Source organism: Zea mays, chromosome 3 (assembly GCF_902167145.1).
Source record: "Zea mays cultivar B73 chromosome 3, Zm-B73-REFERENCE-NAM-5.0, whole genome shotgun sequence".
In the NCBI taxonomy this organism is placed as follows: domain Eukaryota; kingdom Viridiplantae; phylum Streptophyta; class Magnoliopsida; order Poales; family Poaceae; genus Zea; species Zea mays.
Window position 1 is genome coordinate 185,997,853 of NC_050098.1, and position 27,278 is coordinate 186,025,130.

The 27,278-nt window shown below is 42.2% G+C and overlaps 1 protein-coding gene across 20 annotated transcripts; it reads right to left on the reverse strand.

Annotated features, from left to right (window-relative positions):
* Window positions 1–1,494: 1,494 nt before the first annotated feature.
* LOC100283714 (EMB2745) lies at window positions 1,495–27,070 on the reverse strand. 20 transcript variants are annotated; one of them, XM_035965888.1, is made up of 8 exons: window positions 26,646–27,070; window positions 25,718–26,477; window positions 25,039–25,212; window positions 6,322–6,369; window positions 6,102–6,179; window positions 5,632–5,754; window positions 2,738–5,321; window positions 1,495–2,246 (listed from the first exon to the last, which is right to left on the reverse strand). In XM_035965888.1, the coding sequence occupies exon 7, from the start codon at window positions 4,597–4,599 to the stop codon at window positions 3,367–3,369; it is 1,233 nt and encodes a 410-aa protein (XP_035821781.1). In that variant the 5' UTR covers window positions 4,600–5,321; window positions 5,632–5,754; window positions 6,102–6,179; window positions 6,322–6,369; window positions 25,039–25,212; window positions 25,718–26,477; window positions 26,646–27,070; the 3' UTR covers window positions 1,495–2,246; window positions 2,738–3,366. The 20 variants fall into 20 exon arrangements, 19 of the variants coding, with proteins under 19 accessions (XP_035821781.1, XP_035821774.1, XP_035821776.1 ...); XM_035965881.1 differs by having other exon boundaries at window positions 5,632–5,763; XM_035965883.1 differs by having other exon boundaries at window positions 5,632–5,763; window positions 6,102–6,369; window positions 25,718–25,791.
* Window positions 27,071–27,278: the final 208 nt, after the last annotated feature.

The following is a 27,278-nucleotide window of genomic DNA, read 5'->3' on the forward strand; positions in this document are numbered from 1 at the left end:
CATATAGGTATGTTCCTCTAAAGATGTTCTGTAGGACAACATCTTTGCTTCACAAAGCCACTTGGAACATATTAAGGTATAAACACCAACCTACCTTACAGTAAGGAAAGATGTGCATCTGAAATAAACCTTATTAAGAGTCTTTCCTCTCAGTCTACCACTAGCTTATTTCGTCATTCTAATTCACGGGATCTCCGATCACATAGAACAGGTTACCACTATGATAAACTTTAGGTGGGTCTCAGGCTCACTCGATGCACTATCTATCACACTACGTGATAGCCCCTTAGTAAATTGATCTGCCAGATTTTTAGACGTATGGACATAGTCCAACGCTATTACTCCAGAGTTTCTCAATTTCATGACATATTTTAAATGCCCCTTTATGTGCCTTGTCAACTTCATATTATCCTTAGAACTGTTTACCTTGATTATCATAGTGTAATTATCACAGTTCATAAAAATAGCCGGCACAGGTTTTTCAACCACCGGTAAATCCATAAGGAGTTCACGAAGCCACTCAGCCTCAACTGAAGCGGTATCTAATGCTATAAGTTCTCTCGTACTGTTGTCGTGACCAGAAGCAGCCTCCCCTCCTCGTATATATACAAACGCAGAGGGAGGCTAACCCGGCCGGCGGCGCGCGCGTGGCAATCTTTCATCCTTTTCTCGGCTTCTCAATAGATACACCAATAGTCCACCTATTTAAGTTGAGTGAATTGTCCCTTAAACTTCTGGTATGGTATTAAAGTAATTAAAGTAATAGTACACCGTAGCATTAAAGTGGGCCTCTAGCATTGACTATTATTGAATATTAATATAGGCCAGACCCATATTAATTCAACAAAAACAATATTGTAGGCTTGGTTACCTTAACTGGTGATCCCTCAACTTGGATAGTTTCATCCCTTTGAAGGAAAGATACATCCAAATTAGAATTTACAGATACGATTGACGACAATAGCCTATGCCCCTGTTTGTTTCGGCTTTTCGCAGCTTCTAGCCACCAAAAGCTGCTGCGGACTGCCAAACACTCAGCTTTTCAGCCAGCTTCTATAAAATTCGTTTGGGTAAAAACCATTCAAAATCAACATAAACATATAATTGGTTGAATCGTCGCAATAGTAGTAATCCGTCACTTTATAGATCCTGAGCCCCATGGACAACTTTATCTTTCTCCGCACGTAATCCTAATGATACTCAGATTCTCTACACAGCCAGATTTTCCCCACAGCTAGATTCTCGGAAAAGCTGGTCAGAAAAAGCTGAACCAAACAGACCCTATATACTGATAGTCTATGTGATGGCGACGTTGGCTAGAGCTGTAAACGAGCCGAGCCGAGCTCGGCTCGGGTCGTCTATTTCACGAGCTGGGGAAACAGGCTCGACTCGACGGCGGCTCGTGAGCCACACCCTAATATTATATAATTGCATTATATAGTAAATTATCAGTATATAAATATGAAATATATAGATATCATTCATTATTATGAGTAATCTAAATTATTAATTGTCATATATCTATCATGAAACGCTAAGAAATAAACTGACAATCTATAAAATTAGACAATATCCATCATTATTCTACATATTAAGTAATTTAACACGGCTCGGCTTGCTACGGGAACGAGCCAAAAAGGCAGACTCGGCTCGGCTCGCTCGAGGCTCGCGAGCCTCGAGCTTATTTTCCGGTCCTAACGTTGGCAGCCTCCTCTAAGTTGGCAGCCTCCTCGACGGAAGAGATGGCGGCCTCGTCGAAGATCGTCTCGGCGACGATGGCATCCCCGGTGGAGACTCCATCCATGAAGACGGCGGGCTCCATTGTCTACTTCCTCCATGGTCACTCGTGCCCTGTCCTCATCCTCCATGGGCGATACTGCTACTACAAGTCAGCGCCTCTGGCCGCCGCCGACGGCTCGTGCGATGAGAAGTTGAGAACTAACGAGGGAGTTGAGTCCTAGGGGATTGTGAAACTCAGAAGCTTGGATGGAGCATTAGATTCGGCACACCACTACCCACGGGTGCAGCAAATACATAGCGAGAGGGGGCAGAATGACAGCTGATAGGTTTGGCAGAGTCGTCTCTCCTTTCTGGAAGGGGGTGGAGCATGCAGGTCGCAGGACATCCAAGGGGCGTGTATGTGTGCTTCGCACTTCGCAGCCTCCCAGACAGCAGACACGTCTCGGAGCAGCGCTCACGCCAGGCAGTTCTGCCTGGGTGCAAAGCAAACAGTCCCTCAGCAGGACCTGTAGAACAAATCATTGCCAGTTTCAGGCGTTTAGCTTGTCACAGGATAAATCCAACCTCGTGTTACATGTGGCTTTTAAGTAACATTAATGTTCAAGAACCAACAATTTTCTGCTACTTTGTAAAAAAAAACAATTTTCTGCTAGATATGCCTTTGCTCTATAGTTTGATTTGATATACCTGTTTTCTCACAAGGACAGCAATCTAAAAGGCTATTCCACTCAAAATCACATGGATAGGTTAAGGTGAAATACAGTATAAACAGGAATTGTTGCATTTTTCTGTTATCTGGAGTCTGGACAAAATGACAGGTAGTTAACAAAAGATGGCAGAGATGGTTGGCAACCAATCAGTTGAGTTCAGCATGCAGTAGTTGAGCGTGCCTATTTCACCTTCTATTAATTGATGATACTTGAATAAAATTGGCACATCCAGAACAAAATTAATTGATGACACTTGAATAAAATTTACTATGGAAACGAAAATGTACCTACAATGTCTGGCAAGAAATTGTCTCCGCACGTGGGGTCTTCATCTTTCACCTCTATGCAAATAGGATCCAATCATCCAACCACTCTAGCCTATTGCAAAGAACTACAGTAATCCACTGAAATGTTTCTACAAGGCATGTTGCAGTAGACCTTCCATACGTAGCAGTGTTTTGCATATCATTTTCCCACTGTCATGAATCCATGATAGATATAGCAACATATGACTTATCAGATAACAAAAGCAATGGGCCAGACTACTTCAAGCAAAAGGTTCATTGAGAGAAATAGAGAATCATCCAGTCTGCCTCATTCAATGATATTCTGCAGATGAATTCACTTGTTTGCAGACCACTTTCGCCTTTGCATCCATACGCTTTGCAGATGGATACACAGGAAAATGACTCAGCACATGGAGTTTCATCTTTCATAGCGTGCAAATAGGGACCAACCAACCATGCTCATTGTGCGGGGAAGTTCAATAAAACACCAAAATGTTGGTACAAGACAGGATTCAGTAGATCTTTAACCTCTCTATCAATCTTTCTTTTCCTACCACCTTGCCACTTCCACAAGATAACTATAGTAACCTATACCCTGGCAGATAACAGAAACAATGTGCCTGACTATTTTAAGTAAAAGAATCATCAGTAGAACCATGCAATCTTGCCTTAGCATCGAGTAGTATTCTGCAGATAGTCTCACTTGTTTGCAAACCAGCATGCTCCATGTCATCAATCAAAGCCTCAGCTTCCTGGCACTTCCCTTCATTGCAGAGAAGACGGATCGTTAGGCAATAGCTAGCAACATTCGGAATCAAACCATTCTTCCTCATTTCCATGATCAATCTCAAAGCCTTATATGAGCTCCCTTCCCGTCCATATCCGTAGATCATCATGTCATATAACACACTGTTTGGTTTGACACCTTTCAGATCCATCGACTGAAACAGTTTCCTGGCATGCATCATCTTCCCTTCCATGCAGAGCGCATGCAAGAGAACACCATAACTCTGCACATCCACTTCCAACCCAGCCTTCTCCATCTCTGAAAGCATCATGAATGCCCTGTCCATTTCATTTTCCTTAGCAAATGCAGCAATGAGTATGGTGTACGTCACTTTTGTGGGTGCCAAACCGCGCTCCTTCATGTCTAAGAAAGCCCTGACTGCACGGGCTATATCTCTAACACGACAGAATCCACATATAAGCTCGTTGTATGTCACCACACTAGGTGGCAGCCCTGCCGCCTTCATCTGATTGAAGAAATGTAAGGCATTAGCCATCTTCCCAGCCTTGCCATAGCCATCAATTAGAAGATTGAACGTCACAATGCTTGGACGGATACCCTCCCTTCTCATTGCTTCAAACAGCTGGACGGCATCTTTCAGCTTGCTGTGCCTGCACAGGCCTGCAATTAAGATGTTGTAGCTGACAACATTATGCACGACACCCTTCACGGGCATTTCGTCGAATAGGAGTCGGGCGCTCTTGAACTCCCCTGTCCTGCACCATTCACCGATCAAGCAGTTGTAGGTGTAGAGGTTTGGCTCGACTCCGTCTCTCCTCATCTCCGCAAACAAGGCGAAACCCATCTCTCTGTGTCCACGAACAAAGTAGCCATTGATCAATGCTGTGTACGTGACCTCGTTAGGGGCCACGCCCAGGCGCGGCATTACGTCGAACACTCTACGTGCCTCCGCAACGTCGCCGCTCTGACAACAGACGTGGACCAGCGCGGTGCACGCGGCCACGTCCAGCGCTGCGTCGCCGGACTTCGTCCCGCGGGCGAGCACAGCCAGAGCAGACCGCACCTCCGCGGCCACGCAGAGACGACGAACAACCGCGGCCGTGCTCGCCGCCATCGGAGCTCGCGTGCCTCCTTCCGGGTCTGACTAGTTGTTTGCGGGCGGCAGGACCGCAGGAGTCACTGAGTCAGAGCGGACAGCAGCAAAGGGCAGTTAGGGCACCTCATCCATCGCATTCAGCGCCGTGTCCGTGTTCGTCCCCCATCACGACGCAGGCGAGCGAAATCGCAGCGCATCTACTTTCAAACATTGAACATGCTTTTTAGCATAAGGTCTCGTTTCAAACCTCTAGAGTTATTGTTGTCTCTAATTCTTTCTTCACTGATGGCAGAGCACTTACCCATGTCTAAAAAGGCGGAGCAAACAAAGAGAGAAACGGCCAATACGCAAGCCATATTAAGTATCGATTAATGATTATGTGAGATACAATATTATAATAGTACACGCATGGTCCACACCTGCCAATTAACATGGATAAAAAAATAGGTACAAATGTGGAACTATGGAGCTAAGTACAATAGGAATAATAGCAGCAAGCTATATTTATCCTTGATCTTTATCTTCTATCCCCCTATCAATGTTTCTGACCCCAAGTGTATTTATCTGAGCCTAAAAAGAAAACAGAGGCAAAATATAGATCCCTCTGTTGCTCATCCCGTCATTCGTCTAGAAGTGACATGAAGCTTCTCTGGCCTCTCTAAAATCTACCAGCATGTTGCAGAGCTCTCGCTGTGCGAGAAGCTCCAAGTCTATCTGACGAAGGACTGCAACCTCAAAGCCTGTAGCAAATAGGAGCTAATGAAAGAAAAACACTTCCTTCGATAAGTTGTTTAAAACCAGTAGTAGTCATGCATATTTGGCCAAAAAGATATAAATCTTTTTTTTTGCTAACTACTGATTAAGTATCAAAAACGATTTCATATGTAGTGGAACACAAAAATTGGAAACACACGGCATGAGCAGGCCATATATGTCATAGAAATGCAAATAGAACTAAACGTAGTCTTATGCAAATAATACACATACTACTGAGACATCTAAACATACATGCTAAATCAGTTTGCGAAAATAATAACTACAAAGAATCACCTTGAAAAAACCATAGGACATCCTTAGTGATATGCTCTATGTATCCATGTTCCAAGTAATATCCTCTATATCTATTGTCCAGCCTGTAAGGCGGTGAGTAAGCGTAGATTTGTAGCTGACTGACTGCAAATTCTAAAGAAAAAAGGATCAACAGAGTGCAGGCAATAAAGCCATATGCTTATTAAATTAGACATGATGTTCATGTTGCACGCTACAAAAACAATAAAATTGTATTGATCATATAAACCTGAAAAGGCAAGCAAAATAATGGTAATGATAATAAGGAAATGAAAGCCCTTGCTAAACTTTGGTGTTGCAGGTATTTGTACGTTCCTACCCTGCCGAGGCTGGCCAGGTAGGTGGTAAGAACATCAAGAACCAACCGTGGTATTTTATTGTTTTGCCAAATATTATATTAGGAATAAGAATCAAGAAGAATGTGCCTTGCAATAAGAATGATTGTTACTCACCTTACAAATATGTAGATATTGAAGGTTCTATGGTGTCAAAATCACAACTGTGCTCATACAAAGCTCAAAGAAAACTACCTATAAATAAAAGAGGATACAAAGGAATCAGAGAAATGTCTTATACCAAATAATAGAAAAAACCAAAATAGGCAGCAAACATGCTAAAATCCACCACTCAAAAAATTTATTGATGATGAGTAGATAGGGACAAAGGGAGAACATGAGGTTTCAGGTAGTCGTTCATAACCATGAACTGATCACATGCTTCCTGCAACAAAATCAAGTGTCAGATATCCAAGCCACGAGCTGTACTAATTATGTCTGTTACATAGGTTCACACTCCAAAGTCTAAATATGCAACAACACATATGGCTTAGTGGGATTCAAAAGAAACATTTTGTTGTCTCTTCCTGAAACTAATCCTTCAACCACTTGATTGGGCATTCCTTTGACCAGTACCTAATCCTTAAGACAATTGTTACACCCTCGAAGAAGAGTAGCACCTCAGTTTCAGAACCTAATCCTACAGCCATGTGATATGATTTATTCTTCTCAAGATTTCTAAAAGTTTAAAGATGAAAGAAAGGGGGTTAGTAAAAGCATCAACCAAAATCGATGAGCATTCAAGTACCCGACAACAATTAGTCAATCAAGAATAGGTGGCACTACCTTCCTCAGCCTAGTGTACGTACAGAGTGACCCAAGAAGGCTATAGATTGGAGCTGGCACCACGGCCACCAATCAAATGTAACTACAAATTGTAAAACACGATCACAATTTCAAACTACCGCACACCACTTTTCTTCTTGTTTCATGCAAAACCTCATCATCAGCACGTATGCACAACCAACCTAACAGAACCTATGCACAAATGTGTTGTCGGGACCCTAACATTAGAGGTGTTATTTCTTTGCCAATCTGGAAACATGAAAGTGCATTCATCCCTTTTGTGAGTTTTGGTGATTTGGATAACAACACATTTAAAGGTCTAACAAGTTTGCTAAGTGTTGAACGGGAAATTCAGTATGATGAACATACTTGAATAGTGTATAATGATCGGTGAACAAGGTTCAACACAAGGTCAAATAACCAGTGAGACAATGCAAATGGATATAATATGGTCTCTATATTGGTTTGAATATATGGACAAGTCCTGAGAAATCACTATGCATAAATATGATCATAATAGAGGTTGAAGTGATTAAGAGGATTGGTCAAGCCAAAGTGAATAAGATATGAGGAATCGTGAATTGGCTTGACCATATTACTATTAGTCCATATATGAATATATGAGAATCAAACTAGAGCTTGATTGATCTTAGCAGTTATATCTAGATGACATTCAAGCAAGGTTCACAATATTGAAGAAATGATTCTCTCAATGGATGCTCAATAGGATGTGACTCAAGAATGGCTTGATATGGTGAAGATAGCAAGGAAAGGGCTTCGAGGAACTAAGCGAAGGTGAAGGCCAAGCGACGGCTTGTAGACCGAGGTACCATGGCTAAGGTGAAGAAGAGAGTACTTGCACTAAGTCGATGAACTAATCAGCTATGAAGAGTTACAATATGTTGATGCATCAGTAAGGTGACTTGAAGCCATGATTTGAACTCATATATGGTGAAATAGCACAAGTCACAGGCTCGATTTGTGTTTGCTTCAAAGGTGAGACAAAGATGTTTGTGATCGTTATGAAGCAACATCATGGAGAAATCACACTTGAGACACCAATGACTCAAGTAGTTTACTTAATTATATTTTATTTGACTTGAGTATAGGAATCGTCGTACTATCAAGGGGATCCATAAAGAAGGTTGGTGTTGGTACTAAAGCTCAAAATCCTTGATCTAAAACTTCCATTTTACCCTGGTTTCACTTCGTTTTTCTCAAAATCTGTGCAACAGTTCAAAAACCGGTTCAACCGGTTTCTGCACTGTTCCCCTCTATCACTGCCAGTCTGCCAGTCAGTCCTGTTAGAAAAAGTCATGTGCAGATTTTTGGAAAACCGGTTCAACCGAATTTTGAATCCGGTTCAACCGAATTTGAAACCGGTTGAACCGAATTTTGAATCTGGTTCAACCGAATTTGAAACCGGTTGAACCGAATTTGAAACCGGTACAACCGAATTTGAGTCCGGTCCAGTCTCCGGCTGCGTCCGCCACTAAATCGAAAACCGACTGGTGGAATCCGGTTCGACCGAATTTGAAACCGGTTCAACCGAATTTCAGTCAGATTTCCCCAACGGCCACCAACTTTTGGGAGCACCTTTATATACACCTCCCACACTCTTCCCCACAGTAGAGCACGCACAAAACTTCATTCCCAGCCTGAGAAACACCTCCCACTCTCTCACACACACCTCTTGCCTCTCCCATTTCAAATCTTTGGAGAGAAATCTTTGAGTGAGTTTGAGAGCTGCGGTTTTTGTGCTTCATCTCCAAATCTCTCTTGCTCTTCTTAATTCGAGCTTTGGTACTACATCGAGTTCTTTGTGGATTCATTACTCTTGGAGCTTCTAGCTCCTAGACGACTAGGTGTCTCTTGTGAGTCTCCAAATCTTGTGGAAGACCACAAGAAAGTTTGTATTACTCGCTCGATTGAGCAAAGATTATTGTGTGGGCTTGACCTTTGTGGTCGGCAAAGGGAGGATTAGGGTTGAAAGAGACCCGGCTCTTTGTGGGTGCCTCAACGAGGAAGTAGGGCACCTTGGTGGTGTGACCGAACCTCGGGATAAATCTTGTGTCTCTTGTGTTCTTGCTCATTGTGTTTGTTTGTGTTCTTCGTTCTCTCACCATTGCGTGGAAGATTTGTTTATATCTTCTTGGTGTGTGGATTTTGAGAAGTGCCCTTCTCAGATCTACTACTTTGAACCTTGTGGATCAACTAGAACATATCATTTCCAAAGTTAACTGGGTGAATTTCGAGATCAATTCAGTTTTACCCAGTTTGCTTCTAGTTTTTGTTGAAAAAGTTTTAACTTGCCTATTCACCCCCCCCTCTAGGCAACTTTCAATTGGTATCAGAGCCTAATCCTTGTTCTAACGCTTAACCGCGTGAGGAAAGATCATGTCGGGGGGACCAAGAAACAAAAGTGCTTCTAAGCTTGAAAAAGTTGAGGTTGCCTCGACTTCATCTTTTGGTGCAGATGTTGATCCTAGGGCAAAAGATCTTGCCATGAGAATCGCCGAAAGGATGCTCCTCAAAATGAAGGAAGATGAGGCGAAGAACAAAATTGAAGAAGAAAATGATCGATGGAGACCAAACGACGAATCCACCTCTTCACAAGGTTCGTCTTTCAAATCCACTTCTCATATGTGCTTTGTTGCTAATGAGAGTGACAGTGAAAGCGAAAGTGAGGATGAGGAGGAGCATGAAAGTGATAGTGAAGATGAGGATGATCTTCAAAAATTCTTCTCTCAACTAAGCAAGAAGAACAGGATGAGCTTGCTCAAACTCATGAAAAGAGCAGAAGAATAAAAGGAAATGCTTCATAAGCAAGAAGATATCATCATCAAAAAAATCAAAGACTTGGATAAGTTGACCAAAGAGCATGAGAAGCTAAAGTGCTCTCATGATTATTTGGTCCAAAGGTATGAAGACATTTCAATTGAGCAAATTAAAGTTGTTCATCATTCATCATATATTGCTCAATTAGAAAATAAAAATGCTATGCTCAAGAACACAATAGAAAAGATAAATATTGAAAATGTAGCTTTGCAAGAAAAACATGATATGCTTATGTACTCTCATAATAAATTTATGGATTCACATATCATGTTAGAAATGGCTCATGAGGTTGTGTTAACTAATTTGAAATCATACCAACCTCACATATGCACATGTACTCAAATAGAAACTATATTACCATGTGCTAACAATTGTTGTTATCAAGCAAGCCAATCTTCCATTGAGCTAGAAATTTCAGGAATTAGTGATATTTCTATCACACAAGAAAATAAAGAGCTCAAGGAAGAAAATGAGAGGCTAAAAAGGAGCTTGACTCAATTGAAGGGAAAATGTCATGCTCAACCTTCTCAAGATAACCGTGATAATATGGTGAAAAAGCTTGAGAAGGGGACAACTGTGGCATGCACAAAACACCTTCAAAAGAATACCAAGCTTTCCAAGAAAGGCATGAGCAAAATCCATGGTGAGAAAATTAATGCTTATATGATTTGCTCTAGCAATGTACCTATGTGCTTCAATAAAGAAAGATCAAAGAGAAGCGATAGGAGGTGCTATGGATGCAAGGAGAAGGGCCATGAAATTGATTCATGCCCCCACATGAAGAATCAAGACCTTGAACGATCAAGAAAGATGACCATCAAAAAGGATGAAAGCAAAAGGCAAATGCATTGCAAGGACAAGCATCGCATTTGCTACAATTGCCGTGAAAAAGGTCATCTATTCAAGGTTTGTCCAAAGGGTAAAACTCCTAAGCCTAACTTGTCAATACATTCAAATATGCTTAGGAGACCCAAATTTGACTCTTGTGCTAGAAAGGTGATGAGTTCACCATATTCTAGGACCAAGGCTATTTGGGTGCCTAAGTCCTTATTGGCTAACCTTGATGGACCTATCATGAGATGGGTACCAAAATGTACTTAATAAGTTTTGCAGGTACCTAGAGATGATATGAAGCTTTGGGGTGCTTGAGCGGTTTAACTCAATTCTTATCTCAAGCTATCAATCTTACATTGTCTATCCTTTAAGATTGACCCAAAGATGAATTGAGTTGTTATATCACTAACTTCATATTTATCTCTAGCAAGAACTTGTGTTGTAGGGAATAAGGATTAACCTTTGTGGGAATCAAGCAAAAGGCCTACAACCAAGTGATATCCAAAGGATGGTAACAATTAATTCTTAAGTGCACATTGCTTTTAATTGGTATATTCCTTTGTGTCTTTTGTAGCCACATAGGAAAAATGAAGCACTTGAGAATGAACTTAAGAGATTTTACCTTGCTTTGGAAAGGACCTAATTATATGGTAGATTGCAAGTTCATATTTTTATATTGTGACAATCTACATGCTTTAAATTGATTATATGTATCTTGTGGCATATTTCAAATTAATTATCGTGTTATTGCCATGACCTAGACATAAAGAGGATTATCCCATGTACTTAAATGAATAGAGTGCTAAGTAAGAAATTCAAATTCTTATAGCACTTACCAAATGGGGAATTCTCTATATGACTAGAGTTGTGAGACTAATGTTTCTATCTAAGTGTTTATGTAGTCTCACAACCTGAGGATGTGTTTCCCAAATGGAGTGTGCCATTCAACATTCAAAGAAGATCGAACCAATACTATGTGATGTATTCATTCTTGTTTAAATTGGTTTTGAGTCTTCTCCATTAATCACTCACCATGTTATGAATTAGAGTTGCCCTATAAACTTAATTAAATAATCATGCTACTTTCATCTTTTTTTCAATTGATGTTATGCATGATGCTTGTAAGGGTAATTTAGTTCATATCATGAGGTTTCCTTATTTTAGTAACCTTCTTGTCATTCATATACTAGAGGTTGCTAAATAGGAAACTATTGCTTGTGTTACTAATGCAATCTCTTTTAAGCTATTTCATGAAATTCATAAGTAGAGATTGTGCTCTTTCAATTGGTAAAATCACAAGCTTTAAAGGTTAATCTTCACCTAAAAGAAAGATTAGGAATGCTCAAGGCAAAGGTATGGAACTAATTGCTTCAATTGGTAGTTGATCAATAGTAGTTCCTTTCAAGTGGCATACTTTCAATTAGTAATAATCTATTTTATGAAAAGAAATGTCAATATGAAGGTTAAATTCCTTTTTGATTAAATTTGTAAATTGGTGCATATTGTTAATTCACTCATCCATGTGCATTAACTTAAAAGGAATTTAATTTATGCCTTTATGCCTCATAAATGATGATTTATTTGACATTCATATATAAATAGCATCATTCATTAAATACTTCATTGTACTACTAATACCTCTTTTCAAAGTGCTTTTTTTACTAGTTTTAAAAGGAAAAGAGATAACAAGCTAAAGAAGGAAGTCTCCACAATTGAAGAAAAGAATAATACTTAGATGACACCATCTCATATAGTAAGATCTTTCAATTGATATAACAAATGGTACATTCTATATGGTGGTAAGTATTCTTAGGCATAAGTTAATTCATTGCAAATTTTTCATGCCTTGACCAATATATGTAATGTACTCCTCTTGAGAATCTTCATTGAATTGAAAGTGCATTTGATAAGTCATTCAAATACTTGATGCACATATCTAGTGGGAGCACATTATATATATCTTGTGTCGTAGAGAATAAGTTTCCCTTGAGTAAGCTATACTAAGACAATCCAAAATGGTAAATTTGTATCTCATTCATATGGATTGTAATCTTTGTTTTCTAAATAGCTACTCTTGATGCAGTTTAAAATTCCCTTATCGTTAAATCTAAAAGTGCATAAGAATATTTTTGTTGATATTCATGACATACATATGCACTAACATGGATATGATTTTTAAACTGTAAAAGGTACAGTTAGTGATCCATACTCTCTAAAATTTGGAAACCCATATTTTCATATCTTAGAAATCTACTTAAATCGGTATCCATATGCTTCACATTGAATTGGATCACTAAGTTGTAAATTCCATGCATAACTTGTCTTCATGTTATGAATGCTTGTGCGACTAACCTTGATAAGCTAGGTGCACCCAAGGTCAAGCTAGGTTCATCATCGAGAAGGCAACACAACGATGTATCAAGAAAAGGAGAAAAGGCTCCTATTCTTAACTCTTGCTTTTATCTGTGTGATTAAATATTGACTTGAAACCATGTAAGATGGTTGTCAAGTATATGTGGGTGCCTACACAAAGAGAAAGGCCACAATAAGGATTGTGTGGGTACTCAAGGCTCTTACTACTAATCTCAAAGGACCCAATTCAAATTGGGTACCAAGATATGAAGCTTAAACTTGTTTTGCAGGATCACTCCTTCAATGGATCAAGTTGGGTGTTCGATAATGAATGTATAAATCATATTTGGAGATAGTAGCAATGGTGGTAACAACTGAATCTCAAGTGCATATTTTTTTAAAATCTTATCTCCTTTGTGACTTGTGTAGCCACTAAGGAAGAAGAAGCACCTGAGGACATACATCAGTTGTTGATTATGAAATAAAGGTCCAATTGGAAGAAAAATGAATCTTATCATATGATCAATAATTCAAAACTATGTGATGTATTATCTCTCTCTAATTAATTTGGATTTGATTCTTCCATATTAGACACTCACCATAATATGGCTTAAATTAGACCTTTGGACTTCATTGAATAACCATGCATATCTAAATCTATGTCATTCAATAATGTATTGTGTATAAGGGATTAAGGGAAATTTAGTCCATATTATGAGGTTTCTTTATTTTTAGCAACTCACCTGCCTTCCACATAAAAAAGGGTTGCTAAATAAGAAACTAGTGCTTGTGCTACTAATGCCATCTCTTGTGTTGAGTTTGTCCATAGAAAATCTATGTTAAGAGATGGTGCTTGTTTTAAATTGTATAAATCACAAGCTTAAAGGATACTATTCAACTAAAGTAAGATGAAGTTGATAAGAGACCAAGGTATGAAAACTTCCTATCCTTCAGTTGTTTTAGTATTCTATCCTTAGTGGGATGTATCATAGTATAGGTTAAATTCATTGCATTATAAAATGTTCAATAGTGCATATAACTTTGACATCAACTATATGTGTGCACTAATTTAAAGGAATTTAGTCTATCCTTTTGGGTTTCAAGAATGATGGTTCATTTTCATCCACATATAAGGATCATCATTTGTGAAACCTTCCCATGTGTTTTTAATGCTCTTATTTTCTAAGTGTTTGAACAAGGTCCTTCCAAGTGCTTTCAAGATGGATTCAAAATCTACGGATATAAGAGTCTTGGTTATTTCAATCATTGAGTTTCAATGGGTCTCATATCATGTATGATTGAACCATGCCAAGATGAATGAAGTTCAAGATTGCCTGGTTGGATGAAATCATAAAGAGAAAAGAAATCATAGTGATTCAAGAAGGGAGTTACACTTTTTGTCAACCAGATAATGAAGATGTAGTGACATATTTATATGATAACCTTCATTATGAGGTTTGAGGTTCATATTAGCATGCTTTACCCTTCAGAATTTCAATTGATATACTTTCAGTTCTTAAACTTTCAATTGGTTTAATATTCATCATCTATGTAAAGCATGTTATGTTAAACCAAGATATAGTACAAACATCTCCTTTAACCTCGTATTGTTGATGTGCATAAGTGTACTTTGTGTACTCTTGCATGCACAAATTGAGGGAGAGTTTAGCCTATATCTTGTGAGACTAATGATTTCTTTCAAGTTCATGTTGTGTAGTCTCACACCTTGGAGAACATCAAATGAGGATGAATGGTTCCATGGAAATGAAAATCAATTTCTCTTGATCGTTCGAAGAGGATAAGTTTCTCTTTGAAATGTCAAGTCTATCAAAAGCTAAGATGGAAATTCATGATTATAATGAAGACCATGTGGCGTTGAACAAAGGTGTGTCACTCCATGAACTATTGTATTACATTTGTATATCTAGGCTCTTACATGCTAGTGTGTGCATGTATATGCAATATCTTAAGTCACATCATAAGGTTGCACTTGTGGTGACGATTAATGAATCTCTAGATATTTGATTAATACCTCTTGTGGTGATGTCATAAGTGAGTCTTAAGTCATCTTAGTGAGGTATGAGTCAAACATGGTAACTTCTCAAGAATCTTGGCTTAAATATTGCATATCATATATATTTGTATACCTTTTGATTATGAGTAATTCCTTCAATTGGTACAATTTCACATTTTCATACTTTATTTGTACCAAGGTTCAAATTGTAGAACTTAATCCCCTGGCCTCACAAGTCCAAGTGCATAAGCTAAACAAGTATTCATCACTTGTATACACACATTTAGGGGGAGAATGGTCTATAATTTGAATCTTTGAGACTAACTTCATTTTCAAGTCTATTATGTGTGTAGTCTCAAATTAGAAAGGAATCTTCAAGCAAAGACAATCGCTTCCACTGCAAATTTTGATGGGTATCAAAGATTCTTCGCTCCAATAAATGTATCTTCTATACATTTCATAAGAGAATGAGTTTCTCTTGTATATGCTACTCCAACGCCATCTAAAATTGGTAAATATGTATCACATCTTTTTGGATTACAAATATCTGAAGTAGCATAGCTTATAGATTCTCCTGTCTAGAACTTAATTGATTAAATAGTGCACATGTTTCTTATGTTGCATGATTATGTTCAATTGATACTCCTTTTATGCCAATGGTACTTTAAGTTGCAAATAAGTACTCTCAACAGGTATCAATTGAATTCATATATATGTGTGCACTAAAACTTGAGGAGAACTTAGTGTAATATGCTATTAGTGATCTGCTTATCTATCAAATTATATCAATTGGTGGTTTTCAATTGATATTTTTCAAACATGATCGCTAGTTGTATAATCCATACTTGTGCAATTTTCATGTTGCCTCTTGTTATGATAAGAAAATGCTAGGTGACATCTAGACTCCAAGTATCAAGATTTATCTTTCAATTAATATGATAATATTCAGTTGATATCTTGGACCTATGTCACAATTATGCCAACAAGAGATTGCAAAATGAACTCTAAATACAACACAAGTGTGGAACACCCCTTTGAAAAGGTAAAACGCAAAGGTACATCACTTATGACACTTCTCCATTACCTTTGTGCCATCTAAGGATCATTTTCATGATAGTGTGTTTAAATCTTGCTTAATCAAAATTTCTTCCCTTTATATCCTTTGTATCCTTTTTGGAGATTTATGACAAAGGGGGAGAAATTGTGCATTTAAAGCTTACCTTTAGTCCTATGTAACTAAGTGTTAGAAGACTTTTGAAAAGGGGAGTATAATTAACAAAGGGGGAATCATAAGAAAAACATAAGATGTAGAAAGTTTATTAGTGCATTCTATGTCATGAGCATCACGTTTATTTATGACACAAAGCGCCATATGAATAGTATGATATAAGTTGTCATCACTCTTTGACCCAAATATGTGGTTTTCGCATTTGAGTACAAAATTGATATTTTATGAAATGCACATATTTAGGGGGAGGAAACTATATCATAGGATTCAAAATCTTATTTATCAAATCTTATGTAAGCTTTAAATGTGTTGTCATCAATCACCAAAAAGGGGGAGATTGAAAGTGCATTCATCCCTTTTCTGAGTTTTGGTGATTTGGATAACAACACATTTAAAAGTCTAACAAGTTTGCTAAGTGTTGAACAGGAAATTCAGTATGATGAATATACTTGAATAGTGTATAATGATCGGTGAACAAGGTTCAACACAAGGTCAAATAACCAGTGAGACAATGCAAATGGATATAATATGGTCTCTATATTGGTTTGAATATATGGACAAGTCCTGAGAAATCACTATGCATAAATATGATCATAATAGAGGTTGAAGTGATTAAGAGGATTGGTCAAGCCAAAGTGAATAAGATATGAGGAATCGTGAATTGGCTTGACCATATTACTATTAGTCCATATATGAATATATGAGAATCAAACTAGAGCTTGATTGATCTTAGCAGTTATATCTAGATGACATTCAAGCAAGGTTCACAATATTGAAGAAATGATTCTCTCAATGGATGCTCAATAGGATGTGACTCAAGAATGGCTTGATATGGTGAAGATAGCAAGGAAAGGGCTTCGAGGAACTAAGCGAAGGTGAAGGCCAAGCGACGGCTTGTAGACCGAGGTACCATGGCTAAGGTGAAGAAGAGAGTACTTGCACTAAGTCGATGAACTAATCAGCTATGAAGAGTTACAATATGTTGATGCATCAGTAAGGTGACTTGAAGCCATGATTTGAACTCATATATGGTGAAATAGCACAAGTCACAGGCTCGATTTGTGTTTGCTTCAAAGGTGAGACAAAGATGTTTGTGATCGTTATGAAGCAACATCATGGAGAAATCACACTTGAGACACCAATGACTCAAGTAGTTTACTTAATTATATTTTATTTGACTTGAGTATAGGAATCGTCGTACTATCAAGGGGGATCCATAAAGAAGGTTGGTGTTGGTACTAAAGCTCAAAATCCTTGATCTAAAACTTTCATTTTACCCTGGTTTCACTTCGTTTTTCTCAAAATCTGTGCAACAGTTCAAAAACCGGTTCAACCGGACCTAAAACCGGTTCAACCGGTTTCTGCACTGTTCCCCTCTGTCACTGCCAGTCTGCCAGTCAATCCTGTCAGAAAAAGTCATGTGCAGATTTTTGGAAAACCGGTTCAACCGAATTTTGAATCTGTTTCAACTGAATTTGAAACGGTTGAACCGAATTTTGAATCCGGTTCAACCGAATTTGAAACCGGTTGAACCGAATTTGAAACCGGTTCAACCGAATTTGAGTCCGGTCCAGTCTCCGGCTGCGTCCGCCAGTGAATCGAAAACCGACTGGTGGAATCCGGTTCAACCGAATTTGAAACCGGTTCAACCGAATTTCAGTCAGATTTCCCCAACGGCCACCAGTTTTTGGGAGCACCTTTATATACACCTCCCACACTCTTCCCCACAGTAGAGCACGCACAAAACTTCATTCCCAACCTGAGAAACACCTCCCACTCTCTCTCACACACCTCTTGCCTCTCCCATTTCAAATCTTTGGAGAGAAATCTTTGAGTGAGTTTGAGAGCTGCGGTTTTTGTGCTTCATCTCCAAATCTCTCTTGCTCTTCTTAATTCGAGCTTTGGTACTACATCGAGTTCTTTGTGGATTCATTACTCTTGGAGCTTCTAGCTCCTAGACGACTAGGTGTCTCTTGTGAGTCTCCAAATCTTGTGGAAGACCACAAGAAAGTTTGTATTACTCGCTCGTTTGAGCGAAGATTATTGTGTGGGCTTGACCTTTGTGGTCGGCAAAGGGAGGATTAGGGTTGAAAGAGACCCGGCTCTTTGTGGGCGCCTCAACGAGGAAGTAGGGCACCTTGGTGGTGTGACCGAACCTCGGGATAAATCTTGTGTCTCTTGTGTTCTTGCTCATTGTGTTTGTTTGTGTTCTTCGTTCTCTCACCATTGCGTGGAAGATTTGTTTATATCTTCTTGGTGTGTGGATTTTGAGAAGTGCCCTTCTCAGATCTACTACTTTAAACCCTGTGGATCAACTAGAACATATCATTTCCAAAGTTAACTGGGTGAATTTCGAGATCAATTCAGTTTTACCCAGTTTGCTTCTAGTTTTTGTTGAAAAAGTTTTAACTTGCCTATTCACCCCCCCTCTAGGCAACTTTCAAAACAAATAGATCAGTCTAAAGTCAACAGCTAGATCGCACAGAGGGAGGGAGGAGCTAGGGATCACCCGGCCCCAATTGGCCGCACATCCAATTACCTTGTCGGGAGGCAACCGAAATAGAAGCATGTACTCCTCGCTCCTGCTCGCGAGCAGCGTTTTGCACGACCAAACACTGCACCACATCAAACACGCGCCAGGGCAGAAGAGGAAAAAAAGGAGGCGTGGTGCGATTCTAGTGATTGAATTCTCATGCAAGCGCGATACACGCAAAAATTCTTGCAGTGATTCTGGTCCACATCAAACACGTCACCTTGTCTTTATCTGCAGTCTGTTCTCCATATCTACGTATCCTCCCTCCTCACAGAAGGTCAAACTTGCACTCCTCGTAGCCTGTAGAGATGAAACAAGGAATAGTACGGTTAACTCGAGGAAAATGCAGTAGGGTTCGATTTATCACGCAAGTAGCAAGAACACGAAGGCATTTTTAGGGGATAAACAGAACGTAAGATGCCAGCTTGAGCGAAGTCGTTTAAAGGAAACAACTCGATTCCTTGAAAACCTAGAATATGTGGTTAGGAGTACTAAACAGGAATGAAAAAATCGTGGTACTGTAGGCAAGTATCTAAGTTCAGTTCAGTCAGAGCCTCGGAGCAATGCACCAGTTCAGTCAGAAGCAGAGTAGTCTACAATCTACAGCATTGAAAGAATGAAGGTAAAGGAGCTGCTGCTGAATTACTTGGGTCTCTGGTGACGATGGTGGCGGTGTCGCCGAAGTCGCAGGTGCCGTCGGTCGCCTTGGCCTGCTGCCAGTAGCTGTTGAACGCGAAGGAGGCGTGCGCGAGCACGGTGTTGGGGCGGTAGCACGAGCCGCTGGGCAGGATGGAGTCGCACCCGGCGCCGGCGCCGCACGCGTAGTAAATGGCCTCCTGGATGATGGGGTCCGGCACCGTGGGCTTGGCCACGCACCACAACGTCTGCCCCGCGCCCGGCGCCAGCGGTGGAGCCAGCGGAGGTGGGTATATGATCGGCGGCTGGAACGGACCGCCGCCGGAACCCGAGCCGCCGCCTCCTGAGCCGGAGCCGGGATCAGGGCCGGATCCTGGTGGGCTCGACACCACGATGATGGGGCTCGGCGGCACCGATCCGAACGGCGTGCCCGGACCGACCTGTGGCGGCGAGTTCGGCGTCGTGAGAGAGGGATGGGTGGAGAACTCGTCGTCGAGTAGAGGGGCTCGGGGCATGGCTTTGGCAGCCAGACAGACCAGATCGGGAGCGACTGGGCGTTCACAGCTAAATTTGATGAAGGCTTCGGGTCCGGGAACACGCGTCAGCGGGAGGTAGGCGAGTATACCATGGGTCGCGGGGAGGCGCCCAAACTCCATGGGGTTTTAATAAAAGAGATGACATTGTTAACCTTTTTTCAAAAACTTTAATCACTTGTTATATTCAAAAATATAAAATTTTAAGTAATGCTTAAACTATCTCAAATGATAAAACAAATTACAACAAACAAATGATAAATGTCGATTTATTTAAATAAAACGAGTGATCAAAATTTTTTAAAAAAAATCAACGACGTCGTATATTTAAGAAAGGAGGGATTATATCCAAACTCCCTAACATATTGATCCCATAGTAAAAAACACAGTGGATCTGAAACACTTGTACCAAGTAAGATTTTCAAGTCATTACAATATATGTTTCATATGTATTTAACTTTTTCACTGATCCGACCGGCGCATTTCTTCTAGGTTGCTACAGTGGCACCTTCTCAAATTCATCAAATCTTTGCGTAAGCCTTGAAGCGATTTATTCATTATCTGGCGGATTTTCAAGCATGAACGCTATGGAATATACTTGTAAAATGTATTTGTACATGCTAGCTCAATTATATTTGCAATCCAGACCATCCACAGGGATTTGCAACAGAATACAACACCTTGAAGAAAGATTTTGCTCCTCAATTGCGCCAAACAGGGAAGACAAATAGTCTTGGCATGTAAAAGAGACAACCACAGAGGGACAATAAGCAATATGACGATATGAGTCGGTAGGTGCTCGGGTGCTTCTTCTCTACAACTATTAAGAGCGAACTGTAGACTGCCCCCGCTCGAGCAGCCCGCACGATGCAAATCTCCTCCAACAACCCGCAACGCACGCAGCGAATCCCGCCGCGCGAACCGCCGCCCCCGCCGCGAATCCTCCCTCCCGCAACCCGACCTCTCTCTCCGTGCGCATCGCCGCACTCAACGCCGCCATCCTCATCCGGAGGTAGCTCTGCCCCCTTCCTCCCCATCCGCGCGAGGATTTCGCCCCGCTCGCCAGCCTTCACAATCGCCCAACGCCAACCACCTCCCCTTTCCTCGCAAGCTCTTCTCCCAAATCCTCCGCCACCCCCATCCCCAGCCTGCCGCCCCTTGCCTACACGCGCACCCCCGAGGACGCCGTCGCCGCCACGCTCCGCGCCGGCCTCGACCTCGACTGCGGGCCGTTCCTCGCGCTCTACGCCGGCTCCGTCGTCGCCGCGGGCAAGGTCGCCGACGCCGACGTCGACGTCGCGCTCCTCAACACCGTCACCGTGCAGATGCGGCTCGGCATGTTCGACGGGGACCCCGCGGCCGGGCCGTTCGGGCGCATGGGCCCCGCGGACGTGTGCTCCAGGGAGCACCAGGACCTGGCGCTCGACGTGGCGCGCACCGCGTCATGCTCCTCAAGAACTGGCGCGGCGCCAAGCACAACAGGGACGTGCTCCCGCTCCGCCCCGCCGCGCACCGCGTCGTCGCCGTCGTCGGCCCGCACGCCGACGCCACCGTTGCCATGATCGGGAACTACGAGGGCAAGCCCTGCCGCTACACCACGCCGCTGCAGGGCATCGCCGCGTAATCCACGCGGGTTGTGCAGCAGGCCGGCTGCACCGACGTCGCGTGCCGCGGGAACCAACCCATCACCGCGGCCATCGAGGCGGCGCGCCAAGCTGAAGCCACCGTCGTCGTCGCGGGCCTCGACCAGAATGTGGAGGCCGAGGGCCTGGACCGGACCTGTTAGCGCTCTCGAGATCCTGGATTCTCGGTGTGCCATCCCGCGTCGTCCACGGTCGGTGGCCATGGAGTATCACGACTCGACGCATAAGCTGCTCGAGCAAATGCAGCAAATGGAAGATTGCTTGACGCAGAAGATCGAGGGACGCTGTGTGGGGCTGGAGCGCAGATTCGAAGAGCGTTGTGCCAACTTCCACAATCACTTCACCGCCCGGTGCGAGGAACTGCAGCATGCAGTCGACAACACGGCATCGCACGACGAAGAACGACTCATCGCCTTGGAAATGGCAAGAACAGAGATGGAGCAGTTGAAGCCAGATTTTGAGAAGCGCCTGACGGACATGACACTGGAGATCACGTGTGTCAACAAATTTCTTGAACGCGAACGTCGTTCACCTGCAATGGGTGAACCAGGGATCTGCGGTCCCTATGGGTCGACTACTGGGCGCGTACCGGCCGGGCTCCAGCAAGTCGACGGGCAATTTGGCCACCGCTCTGACCAGTGTTACCGGGATCGTGAATCTGGGTATGCCAATACCCAGACGAACGGCCAGGTCAAGGGTACGTATCTTCCTTCGTTTCATCGTTGTACTGGATTCGGGAACGATACCGATTGCAGTCGAGAAATCAGGCACTCTTCTATGGGTCGGCTGCCTAAAATCAATTTTCCACAATTTGATGGTAATCAACCGCAGTTATGGAAGAGGCAGTGTGAGAGTTATTTTGAGATGTATGAAACGGAACCTGCGATGTGGGTCAAAGTGGCTTCAATGCACTTTAGTGGCCGCGCGTCGCGCTGGTTGCAGTCGGTAGAAAAGCGGTTGCGCCAGTTCGGTTGGGAGGAATTTTGTGGATTAATTCATGATCGGTTCGGGCGAGAACAACATGAGTCCCTGATTCGTAAGCTTTTTCATATCAGGCAGAATGGCCCTGTCTCTGAATATGTGGAACAATTCGCATCTCTGGTGGACGAGTTAGCTGCTTATGAGTCCCATACCGATCCACTTTATTATGCGATGCGTTTTGTAGACGGTCTGAGGGACGAAATCAAAACAATTGTTATGGTTCAGAGACCACACAACTTGGATACTGCTTGTTCTCTCGCAGTCTCGCTATTGTGCAGGAGGAGGCTGTGGAATCCAGTCGGCGTCGACGCTTTGAACCATCAGCCAGCAAGGTTTGGAAATCGGGATCAGCATCTGCAGAGACAGCTTGGACAGAACGGCTACCAATTCAGGCAGCAGTAATGGACAAAGCAACTTCTGATACAGCTCGACACACTTCGGTGCTTGATCGGGTAGCTTCACTCAAAAGTTATCAAAGAGCAAGGGGCTTATGTGATCGATGTGCAGAGAAATTGTCTCATGGTCACAGATGTGCTACTACGGTGCAATTGCGGAAGTCTGGGAACTATTGGGTTCAGAAGAAATAACTGAAGAAGTTTTTGAACCTGAACAACAAATAATGATGGTTTTATCTATGGCTGCTTGGGTCGGTCAGGATACTCCTAGCACATTTCGGATGCAGGGAATGTTGCAGAATCGGGAATTGTTGGTGTTAATTGATTCTGGCTCTTCGCACACATTCTTGAATGTCAAATTGTTACCTCTTGATTTACAAGTTAGCTGGTTTACAATATAGAATCATCTATAAGAAAGGATCAAAGAACACTGCTGCAGATGCTCTCTCATGATATCCTCATACCAAGGGACAATTGTTTCATGTGTCTCACTGCACACTAATCTGGATACAGGAGGTTGTGCAAGGCTATGAACAAGATGATTCAGCTCAACAGCTGTTGAGTCAACTGGCGGTGACTTCACAAATAGCTAACTCGGATTTCACCTTAAAGGATGGAGTTATCCGATATAAAGGTCGTATTTGGTTGGGCACTAATGTGCAGCTGCAAAATAAGGTCATATCAGCCCTCCACGATTCAGCTTTGGGTGGACATTCGGGAGCTCCAGTTACCTACAGAAGAATCAAACAACTGTTCTATTGGAAGCGCATGAAGCAAGCTATTCATCGTTTTGTGCAGACTTGTAGTATTTGTCAGCAAGCAAAGCCAGACAGACTAAAATCTCCGGGTTTATTATCACCACTGCCAGTTCCCCCTCATGCCTGGCACACAGTGTCTCTTGATTTCATAGAATGACTACCTCAATCAGCTAACATGAATTGCATTTTAGTGGTTGTGGACAAGTTTTCCAAATACAGTCACTTCTTAGCTTTGGCACATCCCTTCACAGCTGTTAAGGTGGCCAGATTATTTTTAGACCAAGTCTTTTGTAGTGAAGAGTTGCACACACATTTCTTTTGTTTCAGAACTGAATTTTTGAGGTGCAAAACCATTTATTTTATTTCATAATTGATTTTTTTTGTCTGAATTTTTAGTGAAGAGCACACATATTTAATAGTTTCGGAGCACGACATTTTAAAATTAATACAAAACTGAATTTATTACAGAGCGCACACATTTCATTGAATTTGGCCGTTTGGTTGTGACTTCACTGAATATGAGCTGTGTTTCCACCAACAATTGATCTTGGTCGCTTGACTCGCAATGGTCACTTCTATTTTCCTTGCACCTCCTGTAGAAGAGGATCTGAATACTCTTTTACTGAGGATTGCCAATGCTAGAATCTGGTGATTCTGTCAGCTGTTTGCATGCTGATGCTTATGTGCCGATTCAACGAGGCTAAAGCCACGCATTTCATGCAACTCTTACCAAAATTGTAAGTTTGTTTTGATAATGATTTTCATGGATGTTCTGGTGTACATTTAATATATATTTTTCTCTATTAATTTCTTGAGAATTAAAGTTGGAGGTCTTGAAGATTTGTCCTTAACAGTTTATTGTCAGTTTTACAAGAGCAGATATCTCATTACACTGGTTGTTGTTCTTGGATTTGAAATTTCTATTGGAGTTGTTGTCTGGAACTCTGGATAGCATGCTGTGGTAAGGGCCGCTGATGATAAGATAATATATATGTTGCTCATGTAAAGGAGAAGTGTAGAACAAAAAGGTCTCGACTTATAGTGAGTTCGTTTTCCCACAGTTCTGTAATCTTTCAGTTTGTTTGACCACGGTTGAAGAAATCTGATACTGCTACCGAGACATGAGAGACTATGCACGAGGCATGCAAATTAACAAGTCTCATACAAGCGCGGAACAGTGTGCTGATGGGCACAAGGGTAACACATGCTCAGGTCTTAACATATTTGACTTCCGAGCAAACTTTCTCCAGACTCCCAAGAAAATATAAGATTCGATTAGATATGTGTTGATGATCATCCCAGCATACTCCCGTTGCAACGCACGGGCACACACCTAGTTAACATTTAGGAGCAGTAAAATACAGATTAAGGATTTGTGTTGTCTCTAATTATTTCGAAATCAACAATGAAAAATACGCTAACTCCCTCATGCAAAAGTAGCCCAAGACACGGTAACACAATCATTTAACTCATGCCAGTTGAAATTTGACACAAAAAAATCTATATAGTTTGTAGTCACGTACCAAACCAGGGGGCGGGGCAGAGGTAAATCCCGTAAATCCATGTGCATGAACCATGCCACATGTAACAATAAAATTATGTTTTTTACCTCCAAACGCCGCTATAGTTTTTTTTCCCAAAAGAAACAACTTTTATCCTTTCAAGAAGGATGGGACCTACACGCCAGCTTGAACTACCTGCAAAATAGCAGCAGCAAATGGTAAACGAAGGCTTGGAAAATTTAAAAATAACTGTAATATTCAAGGGCGACTACCAGACAGAACTGAAAAATAAATATTGGTTTTGGAAATATATGGAAAACAAGAAACGTCAAGGGGCAAAAAATGCATTGGTCAGGGCACACCAAAGTTAATAAATTCAAATAAAATGCTTGTCGGCACCGTATTCCCCAGTAAAAAAAGGTACCACACCGACCAAACCAACCCTAACCTCGAACCCGAATAAACAGTATTTACCAGTTCTGCTGAATTTCGGCACTTTTAGATATACCTTACAACTGGTGCAAAACTATAACTTCAAACCATGAAAGTGTTTTCTATGCATAAGAGTTCTACTATTTTAGAGGACATCAAATAAGTAAAACAAATGGATATTACTTAATTCGTGGATAGAAGGAAGACGGGAAGTTAATGAATAAATTCTTTATCAACAGCAATAACATAATAATTGTAGTTACCTTACCGATAAATTCAGAGATGAAGCCGGACTCTTTGGCATCTGGTATTGAGAGCACCTAGAGGGGTGAATAGATGATCCTACAAAACTTGTTTAAAACAACACAAACTTAGTCCAATTTATGAGTTAGAGACACTGAAAACCAAGTTCGAACGAGAGGAGGAGAGAAAGAAAGATTCTTCACTTGATTTCTCACTTGAGATGTGTATTAAACTAGGACCAATATGAAAGTAAAGTTTATGCTCAAAGAAAGATAGAAATCGTAGTAAAGTAAATGAACAATAGACGCAACGACTTTTTCCGTGGTTCAGCCAAAGTCTATTTCACGTTGTGGTGACCTCCTTCGGTCAAGGGTTACACTCAACCCCTCTCAAGTGTGGGAATAACTTTGACAACTAAAGTTAAGGACCATATATGGATAACCTTTTTGAGAGTTAAACAACAGTAAATCGAAGCACGATGAACTCCAACATAGTCGATGAACCTGTTGCTGACACTAACGCCGACACGCAGACGCCGAGCCTGGCGGCCCTGCCGCGTAGCTCTGGCCTAGATGTGTGGCCGTGGAGGCGTAGTTGTCGGGGGCTATCAAGCCTGCTAGACGTGGTAAGATTGGTGGTGGTTCTCACGTAGGATGTCGGGCTAGGCAGCGACGAGCTCGCGCTGGCCAGCTCCTTCTCGTGGGCCTTGGCCATCTTCTGGGGAAGCTGGTCGAGGATTTGCTTGATCATGACAGACTGTAATACGCCTGTCCCTAGACAGGTCCCTGATCAAAACTATACGTTAGAGAAATCTCCCCAAATCCATAATCCCTTCACCACCACGTGAACAAATCGAACGTCGTCAGAAACTGGGATGAGATAATCTGCCCGCCCCACATACAACATCACGACACACCCGCATCAAACAAAATTGGGAGAACCCCACACCGCACCTGGGGACCAAATCGACGCCTCCGGAGGCAAATCCACGATCATCGACCTCGAAAAATCACGCCTTCGGACGAGAAAACATGATCATGCGCGACAATTAAGGAGGCAAGGAGCAGACTCGGTGAAGTCAAAAGGGAAAACAACGACGGGGGCTTGCGGTGCGCTGCTCTGTTTCACACGGAGCGCGTGTCGTCGAGGGGGTGGGGGCTTAGAGGAAGGGTGGGCCTGCGTTCCACACGGAACGAACGCTTGGATGAGGTCGAGGGGACGCAGAGCAGGCGGTGTCTGTCGCAGATCGTTGTTGTAGCGGCCGTGGTTGGGGCGGGATGAGGACGGGAGAGGGAGGCGGAATTTGCTGCTCTGCGCCCGACAGCAGCGGGTCGAGGATGCGATCGCCATCCATGGCGGCATTTGCGGGGGCAGGTGGGCGACGAGCGGGGGGGGGGGGGGGGGGGGGGGGGGGGTCGGAGGGGGTGTGGTGGCGTTTGCGAGGGGCGCGTAGTAGAACCCGTTGCGCCCGAGAGCGTGGAGATCGCGCACGTCGGCGCGTGTCAATGTTGACACGGGGACGCGGCGGCACAAGCGCATCGCAAGGGCAAGCAGGCTGCGCAGGAGGCGACCATTGCCGAGTGGAG